The sequence below is a fragment of the Paramisgurnus dabryanus genome, chromosome 11, assembly GCF_030506205.2.
Source record: "Paramisgurnus dabryanus chromosome 11, PD_genome_1.1, whole genome shotgun sequence".
In the NCBI taxonomy this organism is placed as follows: domain Eukaryota; kingdom Metazoa; phylum Chordata; class Actinopteri; order Cypriniformes; family Cobitidae; genus Paramisgurnus; species Paramisgurnus dabryanus.
In genome coordinates, this window is record NC_133347.1 from 31,078,453 (window position 1) to 31,091,170 (window position 12,718).

Below are 12,718 nucleotides of genomic sequence, written 5' to 3' on the forward strand. Positions count from 1 at the left end.
AAACTTAGATAAGCCTTTCTTGTCCTATTAATGAATATCAGTCATGTGACCTTTTACGTCATTTCAGTTGCCTGCCGCCATCTCGAGTACCAGTAGGCTACTGACAAGCATTGGCTAGCTTGCTACGATTTACGGATTTCTTATCTTTTACTGTTTATGATTTTTAAGGATATGGAAGATACAGATTGCACCTCGACTGTCATGAAAAGAAACGCTTCTTTAAAGGACAAGTTCGGTATTTTAGACTTAAAGCCCTGTTTTCAGATTTTTTATGGTGAAATAGAACGGTTTTGACTGAAATTTCGACATTTGCGGCTGCCCTGAGAATTTTCGCGTGTTTGTGTTTCAGCTCAGACCTCTACAATGGGTTTAATGGTGCACTGGAACAATCCTTCCTAAAATGCATTAAACTTTCGTTTACAAAGACGTGAAACTCACTGAGTGGTCAGGGGTGTTCACTGGTATGCTCACACAAAAAACGCTCCAAAAGACGCATTCCAACAGGTTTTATCGTAGTTTTTACCAACTCCATTGACTTGTATTAGATGTCCTGTGAGGTACGGTATTACTCCGCGCCGGGAACTTTGTTTCTATTCTTGCAATTGGCAAAGGCGGATTAGCGCCACCACCTGGGCTGGAGTGTTTATTATTCAAGCTCTAAGCGGAAGAATGTACGGGTGTGAGGCGTTTGGAAAAATAGGTCCACAAGTTAACAACGAATGCTTAAACAGCTGTTGGAAAGCATCTTTTGCAGCGATTTTTGTGTGAGCATATCAGTGAACACCCCTGACCACTCGTGAGTTTCACATCTTTGTAAACGAAAGATTAATGCATTTTAGGAAGGATTGTTCCAGTGCACCATTAAACCCATTGTAGAGGTCTGAGCTGAAACACAAACACGCGAAAATTCTCAGGGCAGCCGCAAATGTCGACATTTCAGTCAAAACCATTCTATTTCACCATAAACAATCTGAAAACAGGGCTTTAAGTCTAAAATACCGAACTTGTCCTTTAAAAAAAAATCTCTTGGTTAGGGTGTGATGCCTTTTCGATCCCTGATGCGTTCTTCCAGCCGCTGTCCGCTGCTACCGAACTACCACTATTTTTACAACACTAAGGCGGCTCGACACAACATGAAACTTTGCTCGAAGTATCACCTGGATCTCTACACATGAACGCGAGCATTGAGAACATTGTTTGTGTACACGGAGTTTACTAAAAAAAAAAAGGTTTTGAACAACTGACTTTGGCTGTTATGGTGTCCGCTCGCCATCTTTGCCAGACATAAAGAATCGATTTCTGAATATGAATGAATGAATCTCATATGAGGCTCCTTTATCAACTAGAAGGTCAAAATTGTTTTTCACTTGCAACATAACAACGAATTATTCATGCATTTATATGGAACTATGCTTTAGGACCTATCCATCTTTACTCTCCTCCATCCTTATGTAGCATTCAGAGATCAATACATCTTGACTGGCAAGATGGCAGTGAGTGGACACCAAAACAACCAAAGTCAGTTGTTTAAAACCTTCTTTTTAGTCAACTCTGTGTACACAAACAATGTTCTCAATGCTCGAGTTCACGTGTAGAGACACAGGTGATACTTCGAGCAAAGTTGTGTCAAGTTATGCCGAGCCTCCTTAGTGTTGTAAAAATACAGATTTTGATGCTCACAACATATTGAAGGCATAGCTTCTAGTTCTTTTGCGACCACTTCAGATACTCAAAATGGTGGAAGACAAGTGAGTGACATCAGCTGATATTCATGAATACTGCTACTGCTAAGGTACGGAGGCAATAAAAACATGTCAACAATCACATTTAAGAGCTACAATAGGATGCATAAAGAATATAAATTTGCTTTGTTTGCTTGAAATTTCAGTTCACATTACATTCACACTGTTAAAAAATATCAAACAGAACCTGAGGATGACTGACCTTCAATAACCTGTGTGACCTGAGACTGATATGTGCTGAAGTCAAAAGGAGTAAGAAAACCCAGAGAACCCAAATGAAAGGCCATGACAGGAGGAACACTCTCCTACAGTATATCAAACACATTTATAGTTGATTAGAATAATACACCAAATACACATAAACTTACAATCATTATAAAATTATTTCTATGGAGGAATATAACAGAAACAAATTAAATCTATTAACATTTAATAATAAAAAACACTATCCCCAGTCTGACAATAAACGCCCATCAACACAGAGGTGCGTTTAGCAGTATAAATAAATTTGCACCATATCGGCTTTTTGTCCAGACGAAAAAATCCTGGATTTTGGGGAATTTTTTTAAACCGGTTTTCAGAGAAAATAAATCTGCACACAACACCCTTGCATTATTTTTGTAAAGGACTTTTGCACTTGTCGCGTACTTGATGTAGGCATAATACAACGATATTTCCGAAAAGTGGAGACGTGGATACAATTTAATTGTTCACGATCAAATATTGTCATATTGCATCCCCTACTTAATAATGTGATCGGATTGATTTAGATGGCACACGCTTCAGAGCAGATTTCATCATTTGACATACACACATTTCACAAATATAGAATAGGTATAAACCACCCCTCTTAAACCGATTAGATTTTAAGTCGGTTTGCTTCTACTTATTCTATTTGAGGTGTTTCCATGCAGCATTTTTCTTATGATTGAACATTTAAATTGTCATGTAAATGCACCTGGAGATGAGTAACACAATGTTACTTGCAAAAAAATTACATTTAAATGCTAGTTATATTCCTCCACAGATTTCTGAAAATATCAAGGACATTCACATCAAATATTCTGTATTTGAATATAAAGCGATTTCCAAACCTGGAAGAGAGAGGATGCATACAGCAGTGTGCCATCTCCTCCCAAACAAATGATAAAGTCTACACAATTGGAAATGTCATCGTAATCTGTAAAACACACATCAAAGTGAAATATTTTACACATCTGATCTTCATTCAGAAATCTAGAGACAACTTCGCAAGTTCAAACTTGGAGATTCACAGAAAAACCCATCACATCACAAAACATATTAGAAGGTAATGCTAAAGCTCCGCTTATATGTGATGCACAGACAAATATAAGATGAGCAACATGTCACAGCCATTTCTGCATCTTATCAATGACATAAGAGTCGCAAAGCTTATTGTAAAACAATGTATGAAATTGTAGTGTTGAGAGGGCAGAATGTATCGTAGCTCTAAAAGCTTTACCAATTAAAGTCAACTATTCAATTGAGTCATGTAATGCAGGGCTGTACAGTGTCGCACGTGCTATGAAAAAACTGGTCTGTGCAATTAATACATTTTCCAGTGTGGCAGGAAAGTACAGTTTTGCATGTTCATAACATGCGCTTAATAATGTGTGAAGTGATTTCCATGTTCTTGTTTGTGATATTATAAGTGGACTTTAATTGGTAGTGCGATTAAAACTTGAGTTCAGATCACAACCCACGGTTTGGCTCGCATGCGATTTGCGGATTAATATGCACATTTAAATAGGGAAATTTTATAATTTGCATGCGTTTTCCAAAGCTTGCAAATGTTAACACTCAACTGATTTTACACCATTTAACCACACAAAGTTTTATAATTCATTTGATTAAATTTCTGTACCTAATACTAATTTTAGACCTTACTTAATGTCCAATTTTGTTCTTTTTTATAAATTTTTTATTTGTTCTTATTAGATTTTTCCCATACTTTTTTTTGCTGATCCAAAAAATTGTCCGATCTTTGCCTTAAAAATCGTAATGTGATCCAAACCGTGAGTTTTGTGATCCATCACATTCCTAATTTTTAGCAAATAAAGAAAAACTTTGTCTAAAAACTATTTTTTCTAATAGTTTATATTTTTTGTCCATGTATGGGATAGTTCACCCAAAAATGAAAATTCTCTTATCATTTGTTCACTCTTATGTTGTTACAAACCCGTATAAATTTCTTTGCTCTGATGAACACGAAAACGGATATTTTGAGGAATGTTTGTAACCAAACAGTTTGTGGACCCCATTGACTTTCAAAGTAGGAAAAGAATATTATGGAAGTAAATGGGGTTTGGTTACAAACATTTCTCAAAATATCTTCCTTTGTATCCATCGGAACAAATAAATATATACAGGTTTGTAAAAACATGAGAGTGAGTAAATGATGACAGACTTATAATTTTTGGGTGAACTATCCCTTAAATGTAAGTGATGAACTTCATTACTTGTGTTGTTTACAAATATGATAACTTAATGGTAATAATTAAGTTTTATGTTTGTGCTACAACAGTTTGGCCTGTGCTACAAAACTTTCAACCTCTGTAGCACCAGTGCTATGTGCAAAAAAAGTGAAGGTACAGCCCTGTAACGTTCAAATAATGTCTCACCTTCTGTAAAGGTGCAAAAGTTCTTCTTGATAGGGATGAAGCTCTCATCATTGGCAACGGCTGGATCTTCCAGGACTTTCCTCTCCACGTAAACAACCATATTTTTTTGCTAACGGCCATAGACACAGAAAACAGATATTTGGCATCAACAAAGAGCAAACGTTCTGTAATATGAACTAAAAAATAAACATTGTGCTGTTAAAATAAAGGGCATTCATAAATGAAACACATTTACGCTATTCTAACACTCTTCTCACCTGTGTCAGGAATATGCAGAGCTCTTTAAAAGGCTGTAGCAGACTGGCATCCCTGACTTTCTTTATAACGAGGACACTTTTGGGGGGCTCTTGCCATGTCAACCTCTGACTGGCTGGATCTTGAATATGCCTAATTGGACAGATACAAACAAGCACTTCTGTCAGGTCAGAAATAAACATTTAAGAAAGCTCAAAATGTGCTTCTTACTGTATGGGCTGCATGTCATGCTTTAGAGCGGTTTCATTCATGAGAGCCACAATGATAGGACAAAGTCAATAGAAGAGCCACTTTTACTGCAAAAAGTATAAAGTATAAAAAGTTACATCCAGTAATAAACAGCATGTCTGCTTATCAATCTGTCATCCCTGAACATACAATATGCAATGCAATAAATACAAAAGGAGAGGATTCATTCTTTATCATTTACCAGTCAAATTTTGAACTGAGACAAGATGATTACTGTACCTTAATGCCAAGCATTGTTATAATGTGCTTATGCAGTGCCCCCCAGAACCACAAATTTCTTAATTTCATGCAGCGCTGAACAGACCGATTGGCGGCAGACATTACTGTATCGCCAGAGCAATTTGAAAGCAGTCTGATCTCATTGTACTTGGATGTCATATATTTGACAATTGCTCTGTGCAAGTGCTGCATATGATTGAACACATGGTTTATCAACAGGGTTCTTGATATAACAAGTATGGCTTTCTAACAAAGCTAACGTCCGGAGCAGAAAACAGAAAAACGCATGACTGCATGATACAATTCAATTCAATTTATATAGCCCTTTTAACAATAATCGTACCAATGCAGCTTCACATGATATAGAACGAAAGAAAACAATGAAGGGAAAAGAAACAACAACACATCACAGTTTTTAAATATACTGTAGTCTAGGATGGAGTATTTAAAGCTACATGGAGTCATTTCTTATTATGTAATGTAATAAATAGCACTGCATTCCTGGCCATATTATGAATATGATCTAGGATGGAGTACATGGAGGTATTTATTATTGTGGCAAAATCACTAGGGTTAAGAATTAAATATATATTAAACAGAGCAGTTTTACTGTAATGTTTAAACGAAAGTGCTAACTTTATTATGAGCAGTCTCCAAGTAAGCGAGCCTACAGACAAGGGGTTGAAAAAACTCCTTTGGAGAAAAAACCCTGGTGAAAAACCTTCCCAAGTTCCTTTCAACACCATTCAAGGTCCAAGTGGTTTCCCTTATTGCCCTCCTCAATAAGCAGTGACCTCTTGGACTTAGAGCCCACTCTACACAGGGTATTGCTTCCTCTTGGGAATGATCTACAGTAGGGGTGTGACAATTAATTATGCAAATGTGTGTTTTCTCAATAAATTAATTAGAATGAATTACGGTGAATGCAGCCACACCAGTATCATTACAAACGCTATTCCAGGAAATATTTATATTATATTTATATCTCTGTTCTTCAGATTGTTGCAGGTATTTTCATGGTAATAAAAATATTTTTAATGGTTGTTTTTGACGAGTGTTGCTTTTTTTAATTCACATTATAATGACTCAAACACATAGTGATTATAGACTGATAAGGACTTTCTACTGATCACAGAGTCGTAGTACATGCACAAGCTGTACATGAAACACAGAATCGGGACCTTGGGAATCAGAATCGATTTCAGACAGGTATTTTTAATAGGGAACACGATGCATCGATGCATAACCCTAGTCTACAGGGGTTTCCATTGCAGACATTTGTGCAGTGGCCGGTTGGTCTAAATTTGTTCAATTTTATAGCCTGGATGTTACTGCCTTACAAACGCATGTCTTTTCAGCTTAGTCAGAGCATTACCGTGTTTTGGTGCACCTCAGTTGCTTACACTTATGCATTTAGCCATTTCCCAGCTTCAAACATCCGAGCTCGTACAAACTGCTTTATTTGGGCCCTTGTTTATTACGGTTTTATTATTTATCCCTGTGGTACATCATATTTAACCTGAGAGTAGCATGATTTTTCCTCATTTACATAAACTAAGTAAACTTACCTAAACCATTAATGGCGACATGATTTTCTAGTCTATCAAATAGGGTTGTCAATTACCAACCAATTATAAAATGGGCAGTTCTGGTCCTTCATTCTGATTGGTTGAAACACGTTCTAAGCCGTGATAAAATAGACCGCATTACATAGCTTAAGTATCACTGTGCCACTTTTGCTTTCCCGTGCTGCTTGAACCTCAGAAGTAAAGAGACTTTTAAAAAGCATGGCTCCAGACTGCCACCAAATGGTGGCATTTTGCCACCAAAATTTGAGAGTGGGCCACTGAATTTTACATCCAGTCGCACATGTGCGACCAGTAAATTTGACCTTTTTTTTGTGATGTGACACTGAATTTAAAACAGCACATTGTACTTTCTGCATCTATCATCAAAGTATTTATTAGTAATACAGTGTATCATTTGGTTAGCATGTTGATTTACGGTCTGTGCCCCTAAATTTTCTGGTTGCGCCCCTAAAATTTTCAGTTGGGGGCCACTGTGCTCCTAATGAAAAAAGTTAGTCTAGAGCCCTGAAAAGCTTGCCAGTAAAATCCAAATCAACACCAGCAATGACAAGGTAAGCTAACGTTCCTATGGTTACAGTCCATATACATAATAGATTGCTAGGCTATTCCTATGCTATCTACAGTTTTATTACAAACAGCAACCTAAACTACAACATAACATTAATGTAGACTTAAACATGGTTATCTAAATATAATTGAGTACATTTAAACATCACTGTTTAAAGCAGTGGTCTCAAACTCCCGGCCCGCGGGCCATTTGCGGCCCGCCCTCCCCCTCTCTGCGGCCCGCGGCACCTTTCAACAATATAACATAATCTGGCCCGCAGAAAGATTTTTATTCACTTTGTTTCATATTCATTTCATTTTTAATTTAAACGTTTAAGGGTTCGTTCACATGTCGCGTCTAACAACGCGTGTTAAAACAGGTCAAAGCATTTCTTACTTTCTAAAGTGCTCGGGAGCGGAAGTTGCGCTCCGTGGCGTGACGTCACGCGTTGCTACGCAGCCATGAGCCGCGCGCGCTCTGTGATTGTGAGGATAACGGAATGCGTGATCGGACTTTAATTCCTCATCTGGACCTCGCGTCAATCATATCATTGTCACCATGCGATCAGTTAATCTGGTCGGGACTTTGTAGTGTTTGTCCAGAGAAGATTTGTTACTTCTGGGTGAATATCAGCTGTTACTCAGAGAAGAGCTGCGGTGGGGCTTACATCAACAAGTCACAGCTTCTAATGGAGACACCGCATAATATGAGGGAGAGCCGTAGATGTAATGCAACACATAAACTACAGATAAGGAAAATTGCCATCAAAGTTCCCAGGTTAAAAGAGGAAAGATGAGGAGAAACATACAGAGGATAAAAGTATGTATACTGCTATATATAATGAAGTATAATATATTATTATGTAGCTTGCTATGCAATTACACCTAGCAGTATTATAATGTTTTTCTGTTTTACTAGCTTATGTAACATTGACTACCCATTCAGAAGTTTAAGGATCACTTTCACTTATTCATATTTTTCCACATATAATAGCAAATTCATTAAAACTGTGGAATATCAAAGATGGAGCATAATAAAGTCTATACTATGACTGTAAACAATCCAAAATAAATCAAAACACAAACACTTACTGATGGTAATTTTTTATATTAGTTTATAAATGTATACAGAAATGTTATTTGTTAGTTTAGTGCAAGGTTTTAATAGGCCTTAGTTATTAAAGAGAAGGTTAAGAAATTATTTACTTATATAAAATAATGTATATTTAAAAGATAAAACCACTGCTTTTAGTATACATTAAATAATAGAATTTTAACTGTCTATTTACAGAAATATTGTACTTTTTAACCTTAAAATAGCTCTGCAGCCCTCCGATAAAATGTCAATCTCAGAAATGGCCCCAAGCCAATTTGAGTTTGAGACCCCTGGTTTAAAGTTTTTACCAGCCTTTGTATGGTAGCCTATATTCATTGTTTGGCAAAAAGCAGTGTTCCTCTGTTTGCCTGTGTTTTATTAAGCAATTATATGTTAGTCTACATGTAATCCTTATATTGTACTGAAATGAGCTGTATTCCTCAAGGCCTAATACTCCAACAGCACTTTTTGATAAGTTGTGTCAACCCAGTGCATGCCAGGTTTGTGCTGTGAATCTGAATTAAAAGTGAATTCAAGAATAGAAATGAAAAGAGGTTGCGTGTCTTGCCATGTTATTAGTCTATAGGTTGCATTATAGTGGGCTCTAGCTTTATTGTGTTTGGTATTTGTAACATAATTTACCAGACTTTTACATGTCTTTGTTTATGATTCTGACAGTGATTGTTACTGTATTTTGCCATAAGTCTTCACTGTGCCTATTCAAAGCTCGAGGGCCAACACATAACTTCTAGATTTATAAGCAGCAAAAAACTACATTTTAACCTTTTATAATGCCTACATTGCCTAGTCATACTTCTGTTATTTTGATAAAATGTTAAATTCCCCAAATTTTCCCAACTGAAAGAGAAATTTGACCTTGCACCATCACTTTTATTATTTTTGCATGCCTATCCTGCACTTTGAACTGCTTCCAAGTGAAAATTAAATATTCAAATTACTTTTTGTCGCACCCAGCACTCCTAATTTGATCTTTCGTTTCATGGATGTGTTGACCTGTCAGTTTGACATATCTACCTTACATTTAAAAGATTTGTGGAAAAAGGATTTAGGCATTCAAAAAACAGACAAGGATCGGACAGAATTTAATGAGGCCATAAATACATGTTTTATTAACTTAAGGCACCAACGCATTTAATATAAAGTAGTACATAAGCTTCATTATTGTAGATTAAAGCTTAACAAATTTTACCTATCTCTTTTTACTGCAACAAATGCAAATCGCTGAGGGTACCCTGGGGCATCTCTTTTGGTTTCATGCCTAAAACTCTATGCGTTTAAAAGCAAATTTTTTGTATCTACTCTGAGGCATAGTCCTGTGACCTCTCCCATGACCCAGCAATTGCTGTTTTTGGCTGGTATGACTCTCTTAATGGCATTTACTATTATATTAAAGAAGCTGTTCAATGGTGATAGCTAAAAAAAAAGCTTAGACACAAACTCTCTAGTAGCATAACTAGTTTAAGTCCACCTGGGAACCCCTTTCGTAATTATTTTTTAAAAGTCAAAGAAGGGTCAAAAAAGGCTTTGACCCTTTCATTGTCTACATGTCTATATAGTGCCTGTGCCCACAGGCTTAAGAATGTACACTGTAAAAAAAATCCGTAGAAATTACAATGTTATTGCAGCTGGGTTGCCGGTAATTTACCGTAGATTTACATTTATGTTATTTACTGGCAAGAGTTTGTTCAAAGTTAAATACATTTTAAATATTAACAAGTCTTTATCTTTACAGAATAAAACTATACAATTACAGCCTCATGCAAAGCATTCTGGGAACCAGAAATCATCATCAACCTTTTTCTGTTTTTTGCTTCAGATTTTGTTTCTCAGAATGTTTTGCTTGATGCTGTTTTTTTAGTTTACTCTGTAAAGACAAAGACTTGTAAATGTTTCATGTTCATTTAACTTTGAACAAAATATTGCCAGTAAAAAAACATAAGTTTAAATCTACGGTAAATTACCGGCAACCCAGCTGCAATTTCTACGGAATTTTTTTACAGTGTATGTATGTATTACATATAGTTTTTTTCATTCAAAATCTGTATAAAAGTGGAGGAAAGACTGAGAATGGAGCTCAATAATTGCAAAACTACTACTTTTTAACATGATTTACTTTGTTAATTTATGTTGTCTCAATTTCAAAATAAAAACATAATATAAAAATGTATTAATAAATGAATTAATTGCTGTAGGGAACAGCCAAGATTCTGGCACTATTTTAGTTGTCAAGCATATACATTGAATTGTTTTAATTACTTTAATACTCTAATACTCTAAGTGTGCACCCATCACTAGGAAAATATTGGGACTTGGTATCGGCAGATACAGAAAAAATTAAAGGACTCAATGGCACATTCAACTTTACCAGAGATGGAGCACAATTTAAAAAGCAGAGTAAACTACCCGACTAGTACAGATAACTACATCAAGAAAAACTACTTCTACAAATACTACAAATTAAAGCTGCAACACATAAAATTAAAATCAGTTAATGAGCTAGTACATAAAAAGTCTTCCAAAAATAACCTTACTTGATTCACAACAGTATGTTTCTTATAATAATTTATAATCTGAGCTGTTGTGTCAGATTTCGTAGGAAAAATGAGTGATTACATCACATTTGTAAACAGAAAGACGAACATCCGGCTATTATGTCACACGTGTGTGTAAGTGTGCTGCGGCAGATAGTGTTTGTAGTTTTTTTACAACAGTTGCTTAGAATTTAAACTTACCTAGATAGAGATAAGTAAACTGAGAGACAAACGTGACAGAAAGCATGATAGCATAATCTGTGGTGACATGGTGACATGAAATTGCTTTTTTCTACTGAATGGGAATGGCGTGAGTAATGTGATTTACTATAAAATTGGTCTTATGACCATCTAGTACAAACTGTTTATCAGATCTTGTGTGCTGATAATAACATTTACAATATCTGTGAAAATTAACCTCAGCTTGACTTGTGTTCCTGATCAATGTTCTTCATGAATTACACCTCATACGAAACCATGCAGCAATGAAACATGACTGCAAATGAATGTAAATATCAGATGAGACCGCAGTTAAACACTATTAGAGAAACTGATTGCTTCTGTTTATGACTCCATTAAGATCTTTACTGTAATTTAAATTGTATAAAGCTACAGTGGTGTCCAAAATTATTAAAACACTTGATTTTATTTCATAATGATGGTTGCTCCGAGCACAACAAAAAGTCATACTGTTTTTATTCACTTTAAACTACAGTATAATATTTGGTTTGTCCACCCTGTTCAGCAATTACAACAGCACATCTCTCATGCCATCTGCAACTCAAGCCAAAGGCTTTCCTTTGAATGTACAAGTGCAGTTTATTTTCCAACTCGCCCCAAATTTGCTCGATGGGGCTGAGGGTCAGGACTTCGAGGGGGCCAGTAAGGAAAATTACTTATATCTCCTTATGATGGCCACCAGAGTATCTATAAAGTCATCATTATGCTCTATAAAACATAGAATAAAGCCATCATAAGGAGATTTAGGTCATTTTCTTTACTGTCAAATACATATGAAGTTCTAAACGTAGGTTCGGGAGGAGCCTAAAACATTCAGTCCTGTCAATCATCTTGAGAGCCTATTTAAGCGAGTTAATCTCCACGCCTCACATTGACAATTCATCCGGCATCCCTCTTCCTCCCCAATTCTCCCCCTTTATCTTGCCCTTTTCTCTCTCTGCTCAGTGTTACAATGGGGGGGTTCTGAACTTGGGGCTCGAGCCGAGTCTCGGGTTCGAGCTCCCTCTGAGGACAGCAAGCCAAAGTTCATTTTACCATCATTCAATAGACTGAATGTGCAGGCGAACTAGTGAAATGCAACTAATATTGTGTGAATTTTAAATAATGAATTTTGAATGTGATCTAAATGATCATTCTTTTGGAAAATTACTATATAATTGGAAATTATCTTTCCTAATTTTAATTCTAGTCCTTTTTGTAAACATGGCTTTATAGACTCGCTGACACAATGTTAAATGCTCCGTCTCATTTGTAACTCACTTTGAATAAAAGCATCAGCTAACTGAATAAATGTAAATGAAGTCTGTAACTTGTACAGTATGTGAATGCTTGTGTTTGCAAATGAAAGATGTGAAAGACTTACATGACAGCTTTAGGGTTGTTCAGCATGCAAGCTTTGGGCCCAAATGTGGTAACCGGACTGGGTCCATGAAGAGATTGTGTCCTCCTTTAAAAAAAATGAACAGAGTGTAATGATGTTAAAGGGAAAGTTTACCTCTGTTTAAAGGGATAGAGAGTTTCCTCTGTTTATCACAAAAGAAGATATTTTTAAAAATGTGTGGAAAAATGACTGTGTGCTTCCCAGCAT

The 12,718-nt window shown here is 36.1% G+C and overlaps 1 protein-coding gene across 3 annotated transcripts in view; it reads right to left on the reverse strand.

Moving 5' to 3' along the window:
- Positions 1-12,718, reverse strand: part of LOC135729888 (NAD kinase) — a 43,098-nt gene that overhangs the window by 16,031 nt on the left and 14,349 nt on the right. For 2 of the 3 annotated variants that reach the window (XM_065247779.1, XM_065247781.1), the window contains 5 exons: positions 12,494-12,577; positions 4,642-4,771; positions 4,385-4,493; positions 2,837-2,922; positions 1,945-2,047 (listed from right to left, as the gene is read on the reverse strand). In XM_065247779.1, coding sequence (XP_065103851.1) covers positions 1,945-2,047; positions 2,837-2,922; positions 4,385-4,493; positions 4,642-4,771; positions 12,494-12,577 — 512 coding nt within the window. Of the gene's footprint in view, positions 1-1,944; positions 2,048-2,836; positions 2,923-4,384; positions 4,494-4,641; positions 4,772-4,849; positions 4,936-12,493; positions 12,578-12,718 lie in introns of those variants that run through there. The other variant, XM_065247780.2, reaches the window with a different exon arrangement.